The 13277-nt window shown below is 44.1% G+C and overlaps 1 protein-coding gene across 1 annotated transcript in view; it reads left to right on the top strand.

The window, feature by feature from the left end:
* Gm32742 (predicted gene, 32742) overlaps window positions 1-7675 on the top strand; it is a 36606-nt gene extending 28931 nt beyond the window's left edge. The window contains exons 29-31 of the mRNA XM_017313740.1: window positions 594-740; window positions 1133-1330; window positions 7670-7675. Coding sequence (XP_017169229.1) covers window positions 594-740; window positions 1133-1330; window positions 7670-7675 — 351 coding nt within the window. The remainder of the gene's footprint in view (window positions 1-593; window positions 741-1132; window positions 1331-7669) is intronic.
* The last annotated feature ends 5602 nt before the right edge of the window (window positions 7676-13277 follow it).

Below are 13277 nucleotides of genomic sequence, written 5' to 3'. Positions count from 1 at the left end.
TGAGATGGCTCAGTGGATAAGGATACTTGCCACCAAGCCAGATAAACTGCATGTTGATTCCCAGAAGAGGAGAACCAACTCCCTCAAGTTGTGACTTACACACACACACACAGACACACACACACACACACACACACACACACACACAGAGAGAGAGAGAGAGAGAGAGAGAGAGAGAGAGAGAGAGAGAGAGAGAGAGAGAGAATGCAAAACAAGAAGAAGTAAGAAATTGAGAGAAAGGGGCTGGAGAGATGACTCAGCAGTTAAGAGGTCCTGAGTTCAATTTCCAGCAACCACAAAGTGGCTCCCGGCCATCTGTAATGAGGTCCAAAGCTCTCTTCTGTACATCTGAAAACAGCTACAGTGTACTCATATACACAAAATAAATAAATAACTCTTTTTTTTTAAAATTAAAGTGGACTAAATTATTTTTCCACAGTTGAACTAAGACACATTTTTTTCTTCATCTCTGATGTTTCCTTTCAGTAAATTATCATTAAATCCAAGGCGTCTTATTTTAAGTAAACTTTTCCTGAGTTGTGGAAGTTTTCCTGAAGTTGACATGTCTCTACTTGGGCATCTTTCTCACTCAGAGCACTGAAAGCACCCTGTTTGTTGAGAAAGAGTGCTTGGCATCTGTGGGGAGTTTTGTTCTGCTCTTGATCCACTGCCTGGCTCACATTGCTACGGGGGACTTTAACCAGGACTCCAACCCCAGGTTTCTGGAGTTGTTCTATAAGGTACTTATGACATATACTGAGATTTTCTTTCTCTGTGACTTGGTCATCATTCCCCAGAATAATAAATGCTGTATGCTTTGCAATATGTTGGCTCTATTAGAGACCCATCAGTGACCTTTGGTTCCCACTATCTGGGGAAAGGCTTTTCCTGGTCAGACTTCCTAGGATAGCATATGGCATCATGCATGTTTCAATTGAGATGTAGACTAGCTCTGAGAACAACACCATGGCTTTGTGACAACACTGTTGGTGCATAAAACTCACCGCAATTGTTAGGGAGACAGCAGGTAAAGATGGTCTCAAGCCCCATTTTCCTTTCAACCATTATTTGAAAGCTTTAATAACTATTACTCCCAAGTCACATTGATCTGTCTTTTCTCTTCCTTAACCAGGGGCTGAGAGTGTACTTCAAGGAGGCATTCACTACTACATTGCAAATGTCAGCAGTTCCCTGGGACAATAAGTTTGATAAAAACCTAAGTGCTATTCTGTTAAAAGAGCAGCCAGTCTCTGAAAGAGAAAGAGATCTCCTCTCTAAACTCATTGAGAAGAAACCTGAGCCTTGCTTGGCAAGAGAGTCATCAGAAGAGGTAACTAACTTTATCTTGTTAAAAAAAAACAACTCCTTCACAAAGAAAGAGGACTTGATACATGGCCCATTCAGTTATTTCCAACATTGGCTTGAGTTGCCACCCCTATTATCAAGAAATAAGCGGAAGTCTATTGTAACCTCATTATGACTCAGAGACTAAATGAAAGTGTAAAATTACCCCACACTTATCCAAATATAATGTGCTGTTTTCTATGCAAACTTGACTGTGGCCTTAATAATAAGCTATCATTAAGGACCTTTATGAAAATATTATCTCATAATCCTTTTAAGAATTAAAAAAAAAGATCCTGGAGATACAGGAGAGCTAAATAGAAGCTCCTAGAATCCATCTCCTCCTCCACAAAGAATCAAAGAAATAGATACATAGTTACCTTTTAAGGTGAGCACAACCTTGAAGCAACAGAGAGTCTGGGAACAGGAGAGGCTTGAGGCCAGGCATCTGCTACCCTGGCCCCACAGGATGGGGAGCCTCACCAACTCTTATCAGTGCTGATGTGGGCAACTGTAACTACTGGAGAGTGTCATGGCTCTCATAGACCAGCAGCCTACCCTGCACTATGCTACAGGGGGACTACACTGCGATCTAACTGCTTTGGTAATCTGAAATTTGCACAGTAGCCCCAATTTGGACACATTTGGCTTCTGTTGCTATATCAAGCACCATGGTCAAAGCAACCCAGGAAAGTTTGGCTTATATTGTATAGTCCTTTGTCAAGGAAAACTAAGGCAGGAGCCTAGAGAGTGCAAACAGAGCCCACAGGGAGATGCTTCTTATTGGTTTGCATTCAGACTCACCTTTCTCGTGCATCTCAGGCCTGCCTGCCCAGGGATGGCATGGCCCACAGTGGCCTGAGCACTCTTCTATCAGCTAGTGATCAAGAACATGTCTCACAGATGTGCTCACGGGCCCACTCTCACGCAAGCAATTCTCTTTTCTCGGGTGTGTCAAGCTGATAACCAAAATTAACCATAAGTCCATCCCTTGTCAACTTGGCACATAGATAAGACCCTGTGAACCATAACAGTTCCTTTCTTGCTTGCCCTCCATATCTCATACTCAAGTCATAAAGTACAGTGCAACTTTAAAAGGCCTCATAGTCTTTACATTTTTTTTCAATAATTTAAAAAGTCTCAGATCTCTTTAAAAACCAAAATCTCTTGACTGCAGGCTTCTGTAAAATCCAAAATAAATTACAGACTTTCTTATTTCAAGAGGAAAGAGCTGAAGCACAGATCACAGTGTTACAATGACAATCAGAGGGAAGCTGTGTGGTTTGGGGACACTGCACTGTAGGGGGCAGTGGTGTGACACGGGGAAATGGAGGTGTCCCCAATCCAGAACCATATCAGAGCACTCAGCATCTAAGGTCCAAGACATAACCAGCTACAAGTGAGCATGTGCCAGTGTAGACCTGAGAACAAGTATCTCCCACCCTTCCAGATCCTGCTACTGCTAAGCAGGGAAGCAATACTGTGGTTTACACTGATGGCCTCGCCATCTTAGCAAGAGTGTGAGAGGGGGTCTAAGTAGCCCTCTGGCGCTGCCTGGAAGAGTAGTGCAGAGCAGGTGAGCGCAGCTCTAATCACATCCTTGCCAGCAGCAAACACAGATCAAAAGGGGGGGGGGGGGGCAGGAAAACTTTCCCATAATCCCATTGCCAAGAACGCATTAATACCAGGCATCCAGCAGCAGCAGAAAGGAATACCATAGTTCCAGCTGCCACCCTACCTATAGATTTCCCACTGCTGCCCAACCCCTACATCTTGTCTGACTGTACACTGCTGTCAGGACAGAGTATGAACACAACAGAATGGTGCTGAGGCTCCCACCATTGTCTCTCTCCATGAGTGATGTGAGACAGCATCATCAATTGCTCCAAACACAAGGTGCTCCAGGCCCCTCACCACTACTTAGGCTGCAGTGCTAGACCGAGTCCTTCATAAGTAGTAGAGCTGGCAACAATAGTGCCTAAAGAGACTCCAATTATCCAATAGGAGCCACTACTCCCATTGTGGTAGTAACTAAACAGTGAACACCCCATATCCAGAGAGCAGACCACATCCACCGCTATCTATACCAGAGCTTCCTAGATCACCAGTATCCCCTCTTACAGAGCCCACCAAGATAGTAGGCAGGTCTCTTTGACTCTACCATAGTTTACACTATGTAACCTCATTAAGCATAGTTAAAGATACTACAGGAAGACTACACTGCAGATCTATTGCTTTGGACCCAGGGCTAGGCAACATATCATGGCAACAAAAGCATGTAGCTGAGCCTGCTCACTTCAAGGCACACAGGAGGGAGAACTGGAAAGGAGGGGGCTCAGGTGTACCTTTCAAGGCACATTTCCAAAGGCCCACTTTCCCCAGGTAACCTAGCATTTCACAATTCCAACAGCTCCCAACAATCCATTCACATTTTGAATCTACCACTGAGTTAAATTGTTGGTTTGACCAAAGCCTTATGGTACACTTATCTTTGGAGCTGCCCTCGTCGGCATACCCAAATGTGGTGCTTGGCTGATGATATCTTTGGCACCTCTCAATCCAATTGGGTTGGCCACGGAACTCTGTCATAGGCCAACTCCTATGGAAGAGTCCTCAGTTCCCTGTCCCTGTCCCTCAGCGGTGAGTACCCTTCTGCTCACTTTCTCTTCTTCCTTACATTTCCTCACTCGGCTCCCAGGGTATTAAGAATCCTCTGGTTTTCTCCTGTGCTTCTGGTTTTTCCTCCCTGTCTCTTTTCCGGTATTTTTTCTTCTCTCTGACCTCTCAGAATTAGAGGATCATAGTTCTGTCCTGTGGATATATTTGTTTCCTAACTCAATCAGATCAGATTGCTAAGTAATTGTATGCACCTACATGAGTATGAAGTCTCACTAAACAGGTCCAAGACCCAATTTTTCATCTTTCCAAATGTGATCCACCTAAAAGCATGTTCATCTTGGTAGATGGCAACTCCATTCTTCAGATTTTTCAGGCCAAGACCTTCGTTTTGTATTGTGTACCACACAGCCCACTCATTAGGAAAGTCCTGTTCTGCCTCCAGAACATACTCAGAACCTGACCACTGTTCAACGAATGGTCCTGCCACCGCTTAGTGCCACCACCATCTCTTGTCTGGATCTCTTGAATGTTTGGATGTCTCGATAGCAATTGGCCTCCCCAAGACCACCCTTGCCTCTCTCTTCAGTCTAGTCTCATCACAGAAGAGGGATCTTTTAATAGGAAAACCATATCTTCTCAAAATTGTCTTGTGACTTCCCATTTCATTTTAAATAAATGAGAGGAGCCAATGCCCCTTCTCACCTTCCCCTACCAGTCTGCCCACTTCATTTACCCACCTCCAAACATGCGGTGTACACGGCTTCTGAAGGGTCCCCTCTGTCTGTACTGTTCTTCCCACTATCACATTGCTTCTTGAACAGGAGTGACTTTTGCACACACACCCCAGGACATTCATCAATGTCAGAGACATTTTTGATGCAATGACTCAGGATAAGGAAGTACTATTGACAAATAGTGCGTAGGCAACAAGGATGCTGCTTATATAACACATAGGAAAGATCACACAACAAATAATGGTTCACCCCAAAATCTCAACTGGAGCTGAGCTCCAGAAGCCTGGTCCAAGGAGGAAAAACACCGGACTCCCTCATCACCTTTGTCTCTCTTGTCTTTGCTCACAGGTCAGCCCCAATGCAGCCTCACATGCAGTCAGACAGCCCCAGTACAGACACGCTCACATGCAGTCAGTCAGCCCCAATGCAGACCACCTCACATGCTGTCAGCCCCAGTGCAGACAACCTCACATGCAGTCAGCCCCAGTGCAGACACCCTCACATGCTGTCCCAGTGCAGACACCCTCACATGCAGTCAGTCAGCCCCAGTGCAGACACCCTCACATGCAGTTAGTCAGCCCCAATGCAGACAACCTCACATGCTGTCAGCCCCAGTGCAGACAACCTCACATGCAGTCAGCCCCAGTGCAGACACCCTCACATGCAGTCAGTCAGCCCCAATGCAGACAACCTCACATGTTATCAGCCCCAATGCAAACCTCACATGCAGTCAGTCAGTCAGTCCCAATGCAGACACCCTCACATGCAGTCAGTCAGCCCCAATTCAGACAACCTCACATGCTGACATCCCCAGTGCAGACAACCTCATATGCTGTCAGCCCCAATGCAGACCTCGCATGCAGTCAGTCAGCTCCAATGAAGACACCCTCACATGCTGTCAGCCCCAGTGCAGACACCCTCACATGCTGTCCTATTTTGCAGTCTTTTACACTCATTCACGACTTCTTCCTCACTCTGCCCTGGTTTGTTTTTTCCTCCATTTCTTTCCAAAGTTTTCCTACTCGTCCTTTTCTTCTCTGTTTCCTCCATTGCTTCAGTATGAGCTACGTGAGAACAAGGATGTCAGTTGGTTTTATTTTCTGACTTAGCCCACTTACCAGACTTTGCGTGTACTTAGCAATGTATTTCTTTTGAATCTGAAGCTACACAGTGACATTATCAAAGCTGCCGGAGTTTGGGAGGAGGAGCGATAGGAACACTGATTATATGCCTGTCATGTGTCAAGTGCTATGCTAAGAATTTTACATGCACTCGCTGACTAGGTTCACATTTGGCTTAGCAGACCCAAGAGTACTTAAGTAAGAGAAAGGAGAGTAACACTGCCCTTCCCGCTCTCTACAGTATATTAAGAAGAACAAAGAGCTTCTCCTCTTCAACAATATGGAACATTTCATTAAAAGCATCCTTTCTGCCAAGCAATAAATCTTAATAACATTAAGAGCTGGACTCAGCCGCAAAATAAAGGTGAGATGCCATGTCTAAGTGCTGATCAATAGCCCTGGAATTATACTTTGCCATATACACTCAGTGTATTGGTGTGTGTTTAGGACTGTGTTTATAACTGGATGTAACAGCAGATAAATGGATTGAGAATTAATAGTGGTGTGGTTTAAAGCACATTATTACTCAACGAACCTTTTTAGTACCAACAGATAGACCTTAGATCTTAGAGTACAAAGGATCCAAAAGATTATACAGTTTATTCCTCTGCCCTTATGCAGAATAAGTATTTATTGTAGAGAAAAGAGACCCTCCTTCTCCCCTCCCCCATACCTCCTCCCTTTCTCCTCAGTGAAGAGAAACCTTCTATGGATATCAACCCAAATTGGCATATTATATTATAGTAGAACTGGATGTATCTTCTTCTATTGAGGCTGGACAAGGCCATCCTGTTAGGGAAATGGGATCCAAAGGCAGACAACAGAGTCAGAGACAGCTCCTGCTCCTGCTGTTAGAGGTCCCACATGAGGACCAAGCTGTACATGTTACATCTGTGTAGGGGGACTAGGTCTGACCTATGCATGTTATCTGGTTGGTGGTCCAGGCTATGTGAGCCCTTATGTGCAAGGTTAGTTGATTCTAAGTCACCAAAATTACGATTTTATAATATCTATAAAAATGGTAGCAGAGAGAAGGACATCAATGTCTGTTTCCTAATGTAGTGACCTATAAATCAAAATCAGGATCGGCAACTGGTTACCTCCAGAAATAACTGGCGCCAGTCCCGGACTTAATTTATTTTATTTAAAATTATCTCTAATGCCTGAGTTGAAGACTACCCTTATGATTTTTAAAAAATGTTAATACAATTGTAAAAGTAAACAAATCCTATTCATGGATGGGATACATAAGCTTACAGTTTGGCATGTACATACAACATAATAGGATCTGCTTGCCACAAAAACAAAGTAAATAAGGAAATCTCTAATGCATGTGTGTGACTATCAACTGGAACATGAGCAGCTTACCAGGGGCTACACCCCCCCCAAGGAAGAGTGGTCCTCCTTCAGCATCTGTCAACAGCAAATATCTCCTCCAGTAGGAGCGGGGCCTCACTTAGTAAATACTAACTAGAATTCCAAAGTGACAAACCAGGCTCTGCCGCAATAGAGCAGGAGACGTCTGCATCTCAACAACATTTGGCATTTTACATCTCTTGTAATTTTCCCCTTCTTCTGGTATATGGTATATGGTATATGGTATATGGTATATGGTATATGGTATATGGTATATGGTATATGGTATATGGTATGTGGCAGACAGTTTGAATTTTCATTTTATAATAACCATTGTGACTCGGCATCTTTCACGTGTGAATATTCAAGTGTTTGAGTATCTTGTCCATTTCCCACTGAGCTGCCTATTTTCTCACTGACCTCTAGAAATTAATTTTCATAATTTTATGAACCCTGTAAGGATAAAAAAATAACTTTTTCACGTTTTATTTTTAGATCTAGAGAGGAAGGTGGAAAAATACTCAATACAACATCTGATAAAATGTAAACAATTTATCTGAAAATATCTGTCTTATCATGCATAAGTCATACAAATATATAGTAAAGTTTCTGTCACAGAAGAAACAATTTTGGTGATGTTATTATGACTAAAAAATAATTACACCTGGTGTCTTGTTAGGTATACTGACCACTTCCTGGAATAGGGAAATCTCTACCACTGTGTAACATGAAGTAGTTAGAAGTATAGGGACATTTCTGAGGACATGTCAACATAGACAAAGTAGCTGGCGCACACATTTAAGGCAGAAGCAGGCAGATTTCTGAGTTCAAGGTCAGCCTGGTCTACAAAGTGAGTTCCAGGACATTCAGGAGAAACCCTGTCTAGAAAAACAAAAACAAAAAAACAAAACATAGACAAAGTAGACTATGTGTCGATGTACTTAAGATGGAAGCTGTGTGTCAATGTAGACAATGTAGACTATGTGTCAACTTACTTAAGATGGAGACTATGTGACAGACAGAATTCTCTGCAGGGCTTGGCTGAAGCACCCCAATCAGTAAGATGTCATCTGAAGCTGAAGTTTCCAGGGTGAATTAAAGGTCAGGAGAGAGACCATCAGTACATGGAATATTTGCAAGAAAACTTTGAAATACAAACTCCAAATTAAAAACCTACCAAAATTACAAATCCAGTGGCTGCAATTCGAACCTTTCCTTGTTTGGATAATTCTTTTTATGCACTGCAAGATGAATAGCAGAGATGATTTTTTTTTTATGTAGCAACTGTTAAGGAGCGTCCTTGGCAATGAAAGGAAAGTGGACTAGTTGAAGATTAAAACTTCATGCAATAGGTTTGTAGACATCCATGCAGTCCTGAGTTCAATCTCCAGTGCTTGCCCCACACCAATAAAACAATAAACGTCTACACAAACCTTACTTGGGTAACTAGTGAACAGTAAGTAATCAATACGTTCATTGGTTTGCTCATTTTGTTTTGTTTGCCCAATACTGAGGCTCGAACCCGGGTCCCTACACACAGGAAGTCATGACCCCCAGGCCAGTTTGGGCTACATGATGAAACCCTGTTTCAAGATCCAAACAAAACCACTTGAGACACCATAAGATTTTTTTTTAATTTTTAATATTTTTATTACGTATTTTCCTCAATTACATTTCCAATGCTATCCCAAAAGTTCCCCATACCCCCCCCCCACTTCCCTACCCACCCATTCCCATTTTTTTGGCCCTGGCGTTCCCCTGTACTGGGGCATATAAAGTTTGTGTGTCCAATGGGCCTCTCTTTCCAGTGATGGCCGACTAGGCCATCTTTTGATACATATGCAGCTAGAGTCAAGAGCTCCGGGGGGTACTGGTTAGGTCATAATGTTGTTCTACCTATAGGGTTGCAGATCCCTTTAGCTCCTTGGGTACTTTCTCTAGCTCCTCCATTGGGGGCCGTGTATTCCATCCAATAGCTGACTGTGAACATCCACTTATGTGTTTGCTAGGCCCCGGCATAGTCTCACAAGAGACAGCTATATCTGGGTCCTTTCAGCAAAATCTTGCTAGTGTATGCAATGGTGTCAGCGTTTGGAGGCTGATTATGGGGTGGATCCCTGGATAGAGACACCATAAGATTTATAATTAAGGTTTAACAAGGGTTTTTAAATCAAGCCATAAAGCACATCTGCTCAGAAGTGGCTCTTGTTTCTTCCACCTGTGTCATTGACTCAGCGTTCTTTCCTACTGCAGCTGTCCTCTCAGCTTAGCTCTATTTGTTAGGTTAGTCATTGTGCAAAGTAAGGAGTAAATGTGTGTGGTGGTTTGAATGACAATGGCCCTGCATGCTCATATATTTAAATACTTGGTCACAGTTGGTAGAAGTGTTTGGGAAGGATTAGGTGGTGTGCTGGCTAGTTTTATGTCAACACAAGCTAGTTTTATGACAACACAACTCAGTTGGTAGAGTTACTTGAAAGGAGGAACCAACTGAGAAAATACCTCCATAAGACCTAGCTGAAAGGCATTTTCTTAATTAGTGATTGATGGGGGAGAGCCCTGCCCATTAGGAGTGGTGTCATCTCCAGGCTGATGGTCCTGGATTCTCTAAGAAAGCAGGCTAAGCCAAGCCAGTAAACAGTATCCTCCACAGCCTCTGCTTCTGCTCCTGTCTCCAGGTTCCTGCACTGTCTGAGTTCCTGTCCTGACTTCTTTCAATGTTGACTATTGAAGTTTAAGCCAAATAAGCCCTTCCTTCCCCAGCTTGCTTCGGTCATGGCATTTCAACACAGCAATAGTAACCTTGCTGAAGGTGTGACCTTGCTGGAGGAGGTGTTTCACTGGGGCCACCATTCCCAGTTAGCTCTTCCTAACTCATGATTGAGAGCTGCATGTGAGCTCTCGGCTATTGCTCCAGCATTATGCCTGCCTGCCTGCCTGCCTGGGGCCCCATGCTCCCCACCATGGTGGTCATGGATTAATTCTCTGAAAGTGTAAACCTACAATAAACTCTTCTACAAGTTGTCTTGGTCATGGTGCTTTGTCACAGCAATTAAAAAGTAACTAAGACAGTGTGTGAACTTTAAAATGACTACATTAGTTGCTATTCTGATTCCATCACTTGCTGCTTCAAAACGCTGACACCAATAGAATGGCAGTTGCTCTCGCATACTTTACACAAATGAGAATCATTTCTCAGTACTGAAGATTGACCCTGGGCCTTACGCATGCTCAGGAAATGCTATGCCACTGATCTGTGCCCGTGTACTTTTGACTTGCTATCAGAAACACTCTCTCATTACGTGGTTCAAACTTACCTTAAACTTGTGAGGCTCCTGCCTCAGTCCCCTATATAACTGGGATTGCAAATCTGACCCACCAAGCCAAGCTCGAACCGGGCACTCTCAAACCAACATTTAAGAACTTCACAAGATTAAAAACTCTCTTGCACTTAGAGAAGGATTTGATTTTATTTATATTGGGTGCCTGTCCTCAAAAACTTAGCTACTCAAATAAATTATGAAATACATTCCCCCCAAAAAGCAAAGTAAAGATGAATTAAAGCTGACACAAGACTCCTTAGGATAGTAAGGCCAAGAGTCCAGGGCCCCTGGGAGATATATCAAAGGAGTGCAGAATTTTTCCCCACTCTTGGCTGAACAAGGTACCTCCCAGAACATGATCATATTAATTCTCTGGCCAGTTCCTCAGGCTTTCCATCAGCTCTCCATTAGTACACAACACCTCCCAGCTTTCCATAAGCACGAACTTCAAAATGGAAAGGCCGCAGACCCAAGGCAGGATCACATTCTCCTTCCCACTTGCACTGTGTGTAATTACTGCTAAGTCAAGTCAACAGCAAGATCCGTTTTGAAAGTCTGAGTTGTTGGTGACCTTGAGGGAACTGGCTTGTGTGCACACACTCATGGGAATCCTCTCAACCAGACGGAAGGCAGGAAAACTGCAGCAGACGTGGGTCACAAGGATTGCCATGACAAAATACCAGACGAAAGCCACTTAAGGAAGGAAGGAAAGGTTTGGTTTTGCTTATGGTTTCAGGGACTTCAGCTTATTGGAGAGAAAGCACGGCAGGCACTAGGAGTGGTTCAGTGCTGTAAGGTGGCCAAGCACATCATGGCAGTCGACCAGGAAGTGGAAAGCAGGGACAGAAACAGGGCTGTGCTACCACCTTCAAGGCCTCTCTCCCAGTGATCCAGCCATGGAACCACACCCCACCTTCTAAAAGGTTCTTCAAACTCTCAAAACAGCGCCACCATCCAGGGAACAGGTGTTCAAACACGAGAGCCTGAGGGAGACATGTCACAGTCCCATCTAAACATCATGTTTTACCAACTCTTAGTAAAAAGGACTCTTTCCCCAGATTGTAATTCTTAAAAAATAATTTGAGTGCTAGAGAAATGGCTCAGTTGGTAACAGCAAACATGAGGACTGGAGTCCAAATTCCCAGCTTTGACATAAAAAGCCAAACACTGCTGTACATTCCTGTAACCCTAGCCCTGGATGGCTGTGCATGCCTGTAACCCTAGCCCTGGATGGCTGTGCATGCCTGTAACCCTAGCCCTGGATGGCTGTGCATGCCTGTAACCCTAGCCCTGGATGGCTGTGCATGCCTGTAACCCTAGCCCTGGATGGCTGTGCATGCCTGTATCCCTAGCATTGGGACGAAGAGCCAGGTGGGTCCTAGGAACTCAGTAGCCATCCAGTGCAGCCTAAACAAACTGGAGGAGAGACCCTGCCTCAAGGCAACAAGTAGGGAATAGATGTAAATATCCAGTGTTGTCCATCTTCCACATGTACATGCACAGATGCCTGCACTCACACTGACATGCATGCACCACACATATATAGCATACCCCTATTCCACACACACATCACTGTTTTTTCATTTCTAAAGTGGATATGTGAACATCCACTTTCAGGAAGTTAAGTAGATGCATTCTTCATACATCTCACAAAATATACAACTAAAATTGTGTGTGTGTGTGTGTGTGTGTGTGTGTGTGTGTGTGTGTGTAAAGAACTATAGGTAAGGCAGCAGAGTGGAAGGGAGCATCAAACCTAAGGAAAGAAATGACAAGGTCCACAAATGCTCCTTTGCTAACCTGTGTTCCAAGATTGGAAATGACATACTCAGTAACACTATACACTGCCACTAAGTGACGATTATAACAGACCCCAGAATTCTGCTCACCCTTATCCAGAGGTCCAGGACAGACAGCAAGACAGACAACTTTCTACATGATAACTGCTTCACTGCATTAAGCCACAACCAAAAGTGCCCATGGGAAGCTCAGAGGGAAAGCCACCCATGGATTGTTGGGTAGAGCAATATAAATGGTGGGGTAGGAACAAGAGAAGAGAGGTCTAGAGACCAAGGGGACAAAACCAAACATCCTGCATTTGAGACAACAAAGTAACCAAAGGAACAAAAGCCAACCTGTGAGCAAATTTAGCAAGGGAAATAACTGAAGAAGTGCAATGATTCTCCAACAGGATAAGCCCTAAGAAACTCACATGTCATAGGTATACATATGCAAACCAAGAGCAAAGTGAAGAATCATGAAACATGACAGAGAAATTGACCCATGGAGGAAAACTAAGTGACTTCAAATCACTCCCAAGAAACCATAAAAGCTGGGGGAATAGGAGGGGAGACAGCCCAGAACCCTATAACTGGTAGAACCAGCCTATAGAGATGAGGACAAAGACCATGTCCCAGGCAGACCTACCCAAAAGGACTTATGGGACACATGCTGGTTAGTTTTCTATCAACTTGACACAAACTAGAATCACTGAGGAAGAGAAAATGTGCATTAAGTAAATGTCTCCTGTCCTTCCAGTCTGGGCCAGTACCCTGAGCAGATCTTGGGCACAAACTCCACAGCCAGTCCCACAACACCTAGAGGAAGCTCCACTCCCAGGAGCTCTAACACTTCTAGGATCATAGGATCAGAGGTGAGGAAGACAGAACATCCGCCTGAACACAGGAAGTAACTGGGACCAGCGGGACCCAGGTACCCAGAAACTCTGCCTGACCAGTGACACGGCTACCTTCCGGTCTGGGCCCATGCCCTGAGCAGAC

This window comes from Mus musculus, chromosome 9, assembly GCF_000001635.26.
Source record: "Mus musculus strain C57BL/6J chromosome 9, GRCm38.p6 C57BL/6J".
In the NCBI taxonomy this organism is placed as follows: Eukaryota; Metazoa; Chordata; class Mammalia; order Rodentia; family Muridae; genus Mus; species Mus musculus.
The sequence above is the reverse complement of the archived record's forward strand: the minus strand, read 5'-3'. Positions and strand labels throughout refer to the sequence as shown.